General features: G+C 58.4%; 1 protein-coding gene across 1 annotated transcript; it reads left to right on the top strand.

Moving 5' to 3' along the window:
* Nucleotides 1-4,012: 4,012 nt before the first annotated feature.
* JUND (JunD proto-oncogene, AP-1 transcription factor subunit) lies at nt 4,013-11,223 on the top strand. Its single transcript, XM_033134068.1, has one exon. The coding sequence runs from the start codon at nt 9,313-9,315 to the stop codon at nt 10,567-10,569; it is 1,257 nt and encodes a 418-aa protein (XP_032989959.1). The 5' UTR covers nt 4,013-9,312; the 3' UTR covers nt 10,570-11,223.
* The last annotated feature ends 1,850 nt before the right edge of the window (nt 11,224-13,073 follow it).

The following is a 13,073-nucleotide window of genomic DNA, read 5'->3' as shown; positions in this document are numbered from 1 at the left end:
CAAAGGACGTGAGGTGGAAATGGGCTGGTGTGGCGGAAGAAAAATGAGAGGGAGAGAGGAAGGGAGGTAGATAGTAGCTGCAGGTCCTGGGGGGTGTGGGGAAGGGTCCGGGCTGTACTCTGAGATGGACAGAGAGACTGAAAGAGATCCAGGAAGAGTGTGAGAGACTAGGAGCAAGAGGGAGAAGGGCCTCAGCATCTCACACTTTCCAGCAGGTGCAGGAACTGATCCAGCTGCCTCTGGGTCTTGCCTACCCTTCTCCAGTCTCAGAAGCCACCCCCAGAGTGAAGGCTGCAGGGTGGGGGCTGGGAAGGGTGCTGTGAGCACAGAGGCAGGCCTGCCGGGTACCAGATGCTGCTATCTACCTCTGCCTCTGAGTCAGCATCGCCATGGCAACGCAGGCCCTGCCGGATGCTCCTTGGGGCACATCCCCCGTCATAGCAGCCACTGTCACTACCGCCTCCTCATGGGGCAGCGGCCAGGGGCAGAGGGGGCAGCTATTTTTACCCAGACTGCAGACACTACTCAAGGACCATAGTGCCCACCTCCACCTTCCCCCATTCCTGAGTCTCCTTAGTCTCCTGAGCCATCCCCTCCCTGCAGGGTCTCCAGGCTCTGCCTGAGAGGGGGTGGTGACTCTCATACAATGGACACTGCAGGTGAGGAAATATGGGCAAGAGCTGGCATCTGGACAGCAAAAGTGGGCAGAGCCAGGGGGTCACAGGGAGACAGGCCAAAGCAGGGAGCCACAGAAGTTACGGGGAGGCCAGGGTGGCACTCACAGAGGGAAGATGAGTCCCTGTGACCCTGGACAGCCCCTATGCTCCCTGAGCCACTCCTGCCTCTGGACCATAGGCACTGGTGGGGAAACTGAGGTGAGGAGGGTAGTCACGGGCTCCACCTGGGCTGGTGAGGACTCCAACTACCCGCCACACCAGCTGCTAATGACCTGAGTGCCCCTGTGATGCCCTCCACCCTTACCATCTCCACATCTCCCCTCTTCCTGAAACCAACCCAGGCCTCCTCCTCGATTCTCCTCCAACACCCTGTGCACTCCTACCTCAGGGCTTTTGAATGTGCTACTCCCAGCTTTCAGGAGCACTGTTCCCTGGAACACCCTCATCGCACTAGCCTTGTCTGAAGGTGTCACAGACCCTCTATACCCCCGCCACTCCCCCTCCCTGAGATTTCTTCTTAGCTCTTTCCACTGCCTATTACATGATTTTCCAATTGTTCCCACACCAGGAATGTGGGCCCCTCTCAGAGCCTCAGTTTACTGAGCTAGAGAATGACAGTAGCCAGTGTGCAGAGTGAAGGGGGAACCAAGCAGTGAAAAGCCAGTGTCGGGTCCTCTCCACCTGACCCAGAGCTTCAAGGACAGGGTGGGGGCTCCCTGGGCAGATTGGCTCTCAGCTCAGGCCCAGTCAGAGGTCAGTGAGCTATGCCAGGGAGCCTGCCCTGGAACCCCCAGGCCAGGTTGGGGTGGCCTATGAGTTCCCTCTCACCATACATACTGATCATTCCTGGGGCCTCCGCGTCCCCACCAGCCCTAATTGTGTTGCCCTGGGAGACAGTCACTGCATCTTCACTGTAGAGATTTATAGGGTCATCTTCTCTTTATGCCAATGAGACTGAAGACTAGTTCCAGTCCCCAGCCAAGGGCCATGGATCCCAGTAAAAAAACATGGATAAACGTGTCTCTCCCTATGTCCCTCCCCACCCCCAAGCCTTCCCCAGCTGTCTCTCCTCTCCTTTCTCTCTGGGTCTGTCTAGCTCCACTAGATTTTTCCTCTCCTTCTGTCCTTTCCTTCATTTCTGCCTTTCTCCATCTCAGTCACTATCTCCCCTTTCATTCCCGCTATTTCGATGCTCCTGCGCTCCTATCGGGGGACCTGACTAAGCTGGCCTTGCCCAAAACCTTGGAACAGGCCTTTTAGTCTCAATCTACCCATTCATCAAATGGGTTTATCCTAGGGCCTCAAGTACCGGGCGGAGGGGGTTTCAGCAGCGGACACTCTCCCTCCCCTGTCCCGGGCAGGCTTCCAGGGTCTGGCCGGGAAGGGGTTAACCGCGTGCAGTGACCCTCCCCCCCAGCCCTGTATTTAATTAACGGCCCCGCGGGGCAGCCAAGCTAGGCAAATGGGGGGGATGGGAAGGAGAGAGGAGGGAGAGATGTGGGGGAAGTGTAGGGGAGGGACGAGAGGGGGCGGAGGATGGAGAGAGAAAGGAGGGGAGCGGGGCCAGCTGGGGATTCGAATACCGCCTCGCACAGTCCCCAACTCAGACTCCTGGGCTCCCCGGTTCTCCTTCCGCCCCTCGGGGTTGGAATCCCCTCCCATCCCCCTCCTCATCCCTTAAGTATGAGCCGTGCTTCTGCAGCGAATGTCAGCTCTCTCCCATTGTCCGGTTGGGGACACGAGGACCCCGCAGATGTGGCAACTAACCGGGACACAGCTCAGCGCTCATTTGGGCGGCTTCGTCTGCACGCTGGAAAACAAGAAAAAAAAAAATTGGTCCCAGCTGGGCGACCCTGGGGGCTGTCTCGGCGTGGGCACGGGCGAGTGGTAAGGGCGGCAGTGGAAAACATGGGCAAGCGGCGGGGACGGCCTGGGGTCCGACGGCCGGGGTTCAGCCCACTAGGTCACACCCCTCCCTGTGCCTCAGCTTCCCCTTGTTGGCGCAGCATTGGGAACTCTGGAGGGCGGACCCTCCCCAACACACCCACGGCCTCCCGCGCGGCCCGAGCGTCAGCGTCCAACGGCCCCGTCTCGCCATGACGTCGGCGCTGACGCCACCCACCCCCCCCCGCCACTCCATCCCGCCGCCGTGCAGGGTTAACTCTTCCGTTGCCGCCTGCCGACCCGGGACCCCGAGATCCCTCCTCTCCCCAGAGGCCAGGGTGGGGGGATCAACGCGGGACTGTCCCGTGCAGGGCCAGCCGCCAGGCCAGGTGGGAGGTCCCGTCCAGCCTCCAGGCCTTTGCCTGCGGCATTCCCTCCTCCTGGAAGGCGTCTCCCGCCCCATCGGAGTCCTGTTTACTGTGACGGCTCTCCCTTGCCCCAGCCCAGACCCCCTCCAGGGCTGGGCGTGTCCGTGTCCGGCTGGGTCTCCCCGCCCCGGGGGAGCTCCTCGGGCCTGGGGTGGGGTCCTCTTACCGAACAAATCTTATTTCAAGGTCGAGTTTCTTCCCGCATTTTCTAGATGAGAACCAGAGAAGCCCCGAGAATTTAGGGCTCCCCGGCTCCTCTGGCTCCCCGGCCCCCACATCTGTGGGTGGGGGTCCGTTCTCGCGGCGCGGGAGGGTACCCTCAGGCCCCGCCTTGCCCCAGGAGAAGTGAGAATGGGGGCCCTCCCCCGCATTCTCACCACTTCCTCCTGGGAGAGGCAGCGGCAGCGGGGGCAGGGGGGGGCGCTGGGGGAGACATGGAAGGCGCTAGGGAGTACAGGGGAGTGGCCTCAGGTTCAGAGGGGGGTCTCCCCGCCCCCACGACCGAGAGGGACAGGGCTGGCGTTTAAGTGCCTCACGTGTGGGGGTGGGGGGGAGAACGCTCCTTCCTTGGGGCCCCTTCCTGATTTGAGTGGGAATCTGCCCCTCGTCACCCCACCCCGCCTCTTCCCTGCTCCCTTCTCTGCCTGCCGCGCCCCCATTCAGTCTATTCTCTCACTGGAGCCTGAGCCCTTTCCTTGAGGCCCGGCAGCCCCGGGGTCCAGCTCCAGTTTGCTTCTACACCGTCCAGGCACTCGGAGCCCCGTCTTCCAGCAAAGATGTATGTAGATTCCAGTATGTCTTCCCAAGATTGGAACTAAGCTTTGCTCGGAGCCTTGGTGTGTGCATCTAAAAAATGGGGACAGGCCTCCCTCTTTGGGGGCTGTTGTGGAATTTTAAGGAAAAATGTCAAAACTGGGCTTCCGATCTTGGCAGCATGGATGCAGCCGGTCATTTATTAATTCCCTCATTCATTCATTACTTCACGAAATCATCCATTACTTTATCCACTAATTTATTTATACGCGTACTCATTGATTCACACAATCCCGTCCCCAACCCCCAGGCAGCCAGGGAAGGACATCAGGGGCCCACAGGACTGTGGGTGGGGGCAGCCCCAAGGTTTTGAGGCGGAAGTGGGAGCTTCCACTTAACTGAACCAACCTGAAGCCTCCCCACAGAGGCCCTAGGGGGTCCCTCCCCCAAGGGGCCACTGACTGCCATCGCTGCCTCCATCTCTTCCCCCCAAATGGGTCAGTATCCCACAGGACCTTGGGAGGGTGCTGGCTGATGCAGGCAAACCCCAAAATATGTGCTCATTACTGAGGCTGGGTACACTGAGCACCAACTGTGCTGGGGCCCTCAGGGACAGGAATGCCAAGTGGGTCCCTGTGGTCCCTCTGGCAGTTTTCTTTGGCTTGGTTTGGGTGCTTCCCAGCTTTTACTGTTCTCTGGACATTTGGGCATTCCTGATCAGGCCTGGCTCAAAGTGTCCCCAGGGGTGGCGGTGGGGGGGGAATGCCTGCATTTTGCTCTCATTTCATCGTTTTTTGGTTTCCTTCTATTTATGGCAAGAGAAACTGGGTTTCCATTCTTGGTGGTGACACCAAGATTCCCTTTTGAAATATATTTATTGAAGTAAAAACAGAAAGGGGTTGAAGTAAAGGAAAAATAGTGACAGTGCTTCTTTATGATGGTGGTTGTTTCCTGTCTCCCATGAGAATAATCAGCTCAGGAGGTCATGGGGAGCTGAAAACCCTCAACCGGCACACAGCCAGGCACACAGTAGGTACTCAACAGAGGGCGGTGGAATGGATAAATGATGGTGCTTGAGGTTGGCCCAAAGAAAAAAACAAATCAACTTCTGAAGCTGGTCTAGTGAAGTCTAATTCACCACCACCCTCTGACCCCCTAAACCCTCTGGTTCAACATCCACCTGTGAAAGGGCCTCATCTGGGCAGGGGTATACAGCAAGTACACATTAAATGTACACTGGGGAAAAAAAATAAATAAATAAATAAATAAATAAATGTATACTGGGTGAGTAAACCCCTGCCTGTCCTGGGGAGTGAGGGAGGCTGGCATGAGAAGGTGTTTTATCCTTGTTGGAGCCCTTCAAGCTCACTCCACATGGTTGATCATTCAATCAACAAACTGAGCTGCGAAAGGCTGGGGACACACCACAGCCTTAGGGAGCAGTCAGCAGGGACACTGGTCATAAAGCTGGCTCCATCTGGTTCCATCAGTGCTGAAGGGGGCTGATGGCAGTGCAGGAATTGCAAAATGGTCTGGTGAGACTGGAAAGAACCGGTGCCAGCCCAGAGGGCAGGGCCTTGGTCTCCTCCCTGCGCCTGGAGAAACACCTGCAGTGAAGAGGGAGTTGACTGCCCATCCTGCTCCAGGCGAGGGCGGAAGCTGGGCAGGAGGGGAGGGAGGGGCAGCCGTCTTCTCCGGTAATCGGATCCCCAGGAATGCGCCAGGGCCAGACGCGCCCCCTGCCCGAGGCTGGCGCCCCTTCCCCGGCTGCCCCAGGTCCTGCCACCTGGGTCCCCACCAGCCCAGCCCTTGGAGCCTAAGCTCCGGAGGATTGTCCCTACAAGTAGCACCCAGCCCTGCAGGGTCCTGATCACTGGGGACCATCCCTGGCAAGCCTCACTCTTGGGAGGCCCCTCGGCTTCACCCGTTTCCTGCTTAACTCTTTTTTTCTCTTTCTTTGGGGCTTTCCGTTTTATCCAGTAGATTTTTAAGTCTCTGATTCTTCAAATAAAGACTAAACATTACACCGAATTGCACGTCGCTTTAAACAAGAAAGCAGATCTTGTGCTGGCGAGAGGTGACAGCAGTGGGGATTGGAACCCTGGCAGGAGATGGGGGTCGGGTGGGTGTCAAGTTAAGCATCTGCTGGGAAGGCAGGGTTCAGGACGGGGCCAAGTTCTGATCAGGCCTGGGCTGTGTGACCCCCGGCAGGTTAGGTCGCGTGCCCCCTCTGGACTCTGCTTTGAGAAGTGGAATGTTGTCGCGATACTCGAGGAGGGGCTGGGAGAATAAAGGTGAAAAGGCAGTCCTGGGCAAGCCTGATCACTGACTCCTCCCTCAATCCCACTGCCCTTGGAACAAATACCACCCACTCTAGTTTGGGTGGAGGCCCCCCTGCCATCCTTGCTTTCCTTCTCCTCTCCCTCGCTCCCCCATCTAGACCCACCTGCCTCTACCCTCCATCAATGTGGCCAGCTCGCTTCTGCCCCAGGGCCTTTGCACTTGCTGTTCCCACTGTATGAGACACTGCCCTCGAATTATTTCCTGATTTGCCCCAGCTCCTCCTTCATTCAGCATCTCCTCTTGGGCTGCCCCTCCCAGATTACCCAACTCTAAAACACCTCACTTCACCTTCCACAGAAGAGGCATCATTTATTCTCCTTAAAGCTGTTTGTCATCTTCCTCCTTCAGATCTTGTGCTGGGAGGGTGGGGGTGTTTATGTCATTCATTCGTGTGTACCCATCACTTGGCTCACAGTAGGTGCTCAATCAGTATATGTGAAATGAATGAATGGTTATCCCTAGTTCACTACATGGGGCTAGTCGATGGATTTAGGGCCCCCTTTGACTTGCCTAAGAATCTCCCAGTCTCACAGACAGATCTGGACATACTCCCCCCTCCCCAGCTTTGTGGGGTCAGGACTGGTAAAATGGAGGGGCAGGACTAGGGTGTGCCAGAGGGGGCTCCCTAGCTGGGAGGAAGGAGGGAGTAGGGAAGGTTCAGAGGGAATAGTAAGTGCAAGCAGAAGAGCCTGACGGGGTCAGGCCTTAGAAAATGGAGCTGGCAGAGTCTACCAAAGGCAGGGTCCCACACTTAAAGGCCAAGACAGGTGCTCTCCGCCCAGCCCCAAGGACCTTTCCCTTCCCTGACTGGGGCAGATAGAGCCAGACACAAATGATGAACAGGGCTCAACCAGATGAAGGGTGTCTAGGGGAATCCCCAGGGACATGGTTAAGGAAGGCTTCTTGGAGGAGGAAACATTGGAAGTGGGTTTTGAAGGATAAGTAGGAGTTTGCCCGGAGGCTAAGAAAAGGCACTCCAGACTGAGGGAACTCCAGACCAAAGAACTGCAGTTAAGTTTGGCTGAATAACAATAAAATAAAACTATGATACAGAACACTTATTGAGCCCATACTATTTCTGCAAATCTAGTAAAAATTACAATACTCCATGAAGATAAGATTATTTGCTCTATTTTCATGATGAGGAAACTGAGACTCAGAGAGGTAACCTGCCTTGGCCTCCCTGTGCCTCCATTTCCCAAGGCCTGTCTGCTGGTCAGTCAGCTCAGGCTGGCTCTGCCCACAGTTCACCGGACATTCACCCCCCTATCAAGGCCTTAGCCCAAGGTCAAGGTGGAGCCTCCCTAGGCCACCACTCACCCTCCTCCTGCCTTGGGAAGAAGAATGGCCCCCTCCTCTCCAATCTCACTCCAGAGAGGGATCCCAGGGCAGAGCCGGCTAAGGGCTGTGGCTGTACTCCCTTCCACAGGGGTCCCTTTGCCCAGGCTGGGACTTAAAGGGTACACGTCTGGAGGGTACAGAGACCCACGTGCCTGGAAACACACAGACACATACTTATACACATGGGTGGGTACCACATATGAACACATAAGCACATATAGAGAATTGTGTGTACACAGACACACACCCATACACCCGGCCCTCTGCCTGTCCAGCCAGTCCAGGCCTCTTGCTCATGGTCACAGCTTCCCTCATGGCTTACTTGCTCCAGAGCCCACTTAGGGGCAGGGCCAGGTGAGGAAGGGAGCTGAGAGGGGGTGGTGGTGCTCCTGCCCACAGGCCAGTCACACAACTCTAGGCCAGAGACTGCCACAGGAAACCCCGCCAGGCAGTGTTGTTCTTTAACATTCCACGTCCACTGTGTGCTAGGCTCTGTGCAGGGTGCTGAGGCCCCACCAGGCCCACAATAGACAAGGTCCCTGCCTTCTGGGGTCTTACGATCCACCCCATCATTCTGAATAGTTCCATGAATACAAATTCAATGGGTTCAATGGGAACAAAATGAGTGGGAGGGGGCCTCTATGAGGACATACATTTGTACTGGGTCAAGGGATCACCAGGCAGAGGGCATAGCACATGCAAAGGCCCTGGGGCAGCAAGGAGCTGGGAAGCCAAGGCTCAGAGAGGGTGAGGGTGAAAGGTCAGAGAGCGTCAGGGGAGGGAGGGTGTGGAACCTCCACTACCTTCATGAGGAGCGGGCTCCATCCTGAGTGCAGTGGGAGCCATGTGTGCCGGGGCTGTTGGTCAAACTCAGATGTCCCAAGGATCCCTTGGGAGTATTGGAGAGATTGGCCCCTCCCTCCTCTCACATCCCATCTCTAGCCAGCCTTTATGGCAGCCTATTAAGCCCTGACAATCACGATAATAGTAATAAGCCCGTAATAATTACTAGCTGGGATTCCTGACAACAGCCCAGCCAGGGGCTAAGGAAGAAACTGTGAGGGGTCCTAGAGTTGAGCAGAGCATCCTCACCCGGGGACCCACAGCAGGCTCTGGCAGAGAGAAAGTAGGCGGCTGCCCAGAGGCATGGTCATCAGGTTCTACTGGGTGGATAAGAGCTCAGGCCCGGCACAGCCCTGGCCACGCGGAAAGGTCACTCGCCCAGCCTCAGTTTCGCGTCGGTAAAGTCAGGAATTCGGACCCCGCGCTTTAGACCGCACCCAGTGAAAAGTATCAGGATCAAAGAGCTCCCAGAAACTTCAGGCAGCGCTCTTCTCCCCTCCCCCGTCTTTCTGGGGCAAACGCACCACCGGACATTGGGGTGGGGTGGATGAAGGTAGACATGGTCCACACCCCCAGGAACCACAAGGACCGCTCCCCCAGGCCTTCAGCTCCTAGTGCGCTCAAAGCCTGGCCTAGGCGCGCTAAGGGAAGCACCGTCGGCGCAGTGGAGCGGTAGGCGCCAAGGAGTTATTTATCCATCCGGGCCCCATCCACCCGCCCCAGTCCCGGGGGGGCCGGTCCACCCGCCGGGCCCCACGCGCGGACGGAGGGCGGAGCCTCGGGGCGGGCGCCTGGTGGCTGGGCCCATCACGCCACCCGGGACGTGCCTTGGCGGGAGGCGGCGCTGGGGGCCTGAGTCGTACACAGCTCTCGGGAGGCTGGGTGACCCGGCCCCGTCGCGCGGTCCGCCCCCATGACGTCAACCCACAAGGCTGCGCGCTGTTGTGCCGTTTACCGCGTGTCACCGAGGTAACAGCAGCTGGGGGGGCGTCGGTGGCTTGGCCCCGCCCCGGCATGTAAATGAGCGACGTCACCCGCACCCAATGGCGAGCGGGGGCAGTGAGCTCATCGCGTCGGGCCGAGGCTATAAGAGGGCGCGCGAGCTACGCGGCGCAGGAGCCGCCGCCAGCGGAGGGCCGGGCGCAGCGGCCGCGGCCGGGGCGGGCATAGGGCCGAGTGTACGGGGGGGGGCGCGGGCCCTTCGGGAGGCCGCGGCCACTCCCCTCCCCCCCGGGCCGGCGCGGCGGGGGAGGCGGAGGATGGAAACACCCTTCTACGGCGATGAGGCGCTAAGCGGCCTGGGCGGCGGCGTCAGTAGCAGTGGCAGTGGCGGCAGCTTCGCGTCCCCGGGTCGCCTGTTTCCCGGGGCGCCCCCGACGGCAGCGGCCGGCAGCATGATGAAGAAGGACGCGCTGACGCTGAGCCTGAGCGAGCAGGTGGCGGCGGCGCTCAAGCCCGCAGCCGCACCGCCCCCGGCCCCCCTGCGCACGGACGGTGCCCCGGGGGCGGCGCCCCCCGACGGCCTGCTCGCCTCGCCGGACCTGGGGCTGCTCAAGCTCGCCTCGCCCGAACTCGAGCGCCTCATCATCCAGTCCAACGGGCTGGTCACCACTACGCCGACGAGCACGCAGTTCCTCTACCCCAAGGTGGCGGCCAGCGAAGAGCAGGAGTTCGCCGAAGGCTTTGTCAAGGCCCTGGAGGATTTGCACAAGCAGAACCAGCTGGGTGCGGGCGCGGCCTCCGCTGCTGCCTCGGCGGGGGGACCCTCGGGCACGGCTGCAGGCGCCGCGCCTCCCGGCGAGCTGGCCCCGGCGGCGGCCACGCCCGAGGCGCCGGTCTACGCGAACCTGAGCAGCTATGCGGGAGGCACCGGGAGCGCAGGGGGCGCTGCGACGGTAGCCTTCGCCGCCGAGCCCGTGCCCTTCCCGCCGCCGCCCCCGGGCGTGCTGGGGCCGCCGCGCCTGGCTGCGCTCAAGGATGAGCCGCAGACGGTGCCCGACGTGCCGAGCTTCGGTGAGAGCCCGCCGCTGTCGCCCATAGACATGGACACGCAAGAGCGCATCAAGGCGGAGCGCAAGCGGCTGCGAAACCGCATAGCTGCTTCCAAGTGCCGCAAGCGCAAGCTGGAGCGCATCTCACGCCTCGAGGAGAAAGTGAAGACGCTCAAGAGCCAGAACTCGGAGTTGGCGTCCACGGCGAGCCTGCTGCGCGAGCAGGTGGCGCAGCTCAAGCAGAAGGTCCTCAGCCACGTCAACAGCGGCTGCCAGCTGCTGCCCCAGCACCAGGTGCCCGCGTACTGAGCCTGCGCGCCGGGCGCATGCGCGGCCCCCCCTCCCCGAGAGGCGGGCTTGCGTGGGGGGGGGCGTGGGTGCCCCGGACTCGGAGAGGGCGCGGCGCCGGGGACCCCCCCCCGATGGTGCCAGGACTCGGAGAGGGCGCCTCAGACTCGACAAGCTGGACCCCCTGCTCCCGGGGGGCAAGCGCATGACCCCCCTGCCCTTGCGCTGCCTCTGTTCGCGCGCGGCCACCCTGTGTTGCACAAATCTATGCGCCCGGCCGCTCCTTTGTAAGCACCGCCACCGAAGGGGGCTCCGAGGGGGCTCAGCCTCAAGCCCTGCGTTGCCTTTTCTTTTCTTCTTTTTTTTTTTTTTTGCATTTGGAAGAGAGAACAGTGTTCGATTCTGCCCTATTTATGTTTCTACTCGGGAACAAACGTTGGTTGTGTGCGTGTGTGTTTTCCTGTTGGTTTTTTAAAGAAATGGGAAGAAAAAAAATCCCCCCTTTTCCTCGCTCTTTCCCTCCCCTTCCGTCTTTCCGACACCTCCTGCCGCCCTTCTTTCTGTTTTTTGTTTTCGTTTTTTTTTCTCCTGTTTTGTTTTGCTACGAGTCCACATTCCTGTTTGTAATCCTTGGTTCGCCCCGTTTTCTGTTTTCAGTAAAGTCTCCTTATGCCAGCTCGGCTCTCCGCCTCCTCCTTCCCTCGTCGAGGCCTAATGGACTGGGCGGGGCCTGGCCCGCTCCCTTCCCCCCTCGCCTCTGTTCTTCTCTCTCCACCCCTGCTCAGTGGAGGGAGCCGGCGTCTGGGAGGCGCCCCGCACATCTGGCGCTCGGCTAGCGCCATCTAGGCGCGCCTGGGCGCGGGGCCGACTTATGTCCAGGCTGGGCGGGGAAGCTGGAGACTCCAACCAGCGTTTGGAACTGTCGACCCTGCGGGTGTCCCCGCTGTGGTGAGGAGTGACTGCAGGATGTAAAGGGGACAGCCCCAGCTCCAGGCAGGATGGAAAAGGCAGAAACTTGAACCTTCTGGGCCTGTGTCTGAAATGGGCAGAACAATCATAAACCTACTATATATAAAGTTGTGAGGATTAAGAAATTTTGTTTACGGAGCAGTGCTTGGCTTCCAGTTGGTACTCAATGTATTTATTATCAATTGGTGGGTGGAGAAACAGACTCAGGACCAGAAGGAAGGTGGCCCAGGTGGGATCTGACCTAGGCAGTCTGCCTTTAGGACTGCAGGTGTGGGTATATTTTGTGGAAGCTCCCTTTTAGGGAACTGACAGAGTCCAGGATTTTCCAAGTACTTCCTGAAAGCACCCTCCCCCCCAACATCCTGTTCTCCCATTTTGAGGAAACTAAGGTTTCAGAGAGGTTGAGTGACTGGTCTGAGGTCACACAGGCTTTTAACAGGACTGTACAGGGATATTTGGACCTTGGCTTTCTCACCTCCAGATCCTTGACTGCCAGGCTGCCCTCTTCCCAGCCTCACCTGGGGTTTGCTGTTGTGTGGGTCAAATACCCTGGGCCTTGGGCTTCTGCCTTACTTAAGGTCCTGGGGGACATGAGCATTGGTGGCCCACGAGTCGAGCTGGTATGCTTGTGTTGAATGTTGACTGTGTACCCAGCCCTGCTTGGAAAGGCAGCTGAATTGTGCCTGATTTACAGGTGTAAAGAAGGAATACCATGTGCCCACAGTCCCTCGGCCATCAAAAGAATGGGCCTTCACCTCCTACATGTTCCCTCTTCCCCTGGTCACCCTGGCTGCTCACTTCTTGAGGTTTCAAGAGCTGCCTTGGGGTTTGGTTTTTAACCATGTAACCTCACTTGGTATCACGTTCAGGCATATGTTTCAGGAGGGGCCCCTGAAGTGAGAAGGGGGTTGATGCTGAGATGGGGGTGTCTTGACACAGAGGAGACCAAGAGCCATGTTTTGGGGGCAGCTTTACTTTTCAGGAGACTGAGTCCCAACTTGGGTGCCAATTTGCTACTCGTGCCCTCAGCCAAGTCTTCTTCCCCCTCTCGCCTCTATCTTCAGAACTGTGAAATGGGTGTGTTCATATCTAGGTAACATCTCCCAGGGCAGAAGTTGGAAATGGTTGGGGGATGAACGAGATAATACTCAAGCACGCCCTGTGCAATCCCCAATCTGTAGAGAAGGGGAGGTCCAGGGAGGTTGATAGATCTGCCCAAACTATTTACTCACACTTCTAATGCCAAATGTGTGGCGTTTTTTTCCCCCTACACCAACCATTTCATTTCTCCAACTCTAGACACCACAGGTGCTCTACAGTTCAATTCTGACAGTGTAACTGAAGTTGGCACAGACCCCACAGGTGAAGGGTTCAGCCCTGCAAGAGTGTCCCCACTGCAGACATCAGCACAAGTCCAAGGTCGCCTAGGACTTCTGACCAACCAGCTATAAATCGGGAGTTTCCACGACCCCCACCTCAGGTTCAATAATTTGCTAGGATAGCTCATAGAGCCTAGGAAAGCACTTTACTTACTCGGTCACTGGTTTATGATAAAG

Source organism: Rhinolophus ferrumequinum, chromosome 18, assembly GCF_004115265.2.
Source record: "Rhinolophus ferrumequinum isolate MPI-CBG mRhiFer1 chromosome 18, mRhiFer1_v1.p, whole genome shotgun sequence".
Classification (NCBI taxonomy): Eukaryota; Metazoa; Chordata; class Mammalia; order Chiroptera; family Rhinolophidae; genus Rhinolophus; species Rhinolophus ferrumequinum.
The sequence above is the reverse complement of the archived record's forward strand: the minus strand, read 5'-3'. Positions and strand labels throughout refer to the sequence as shown.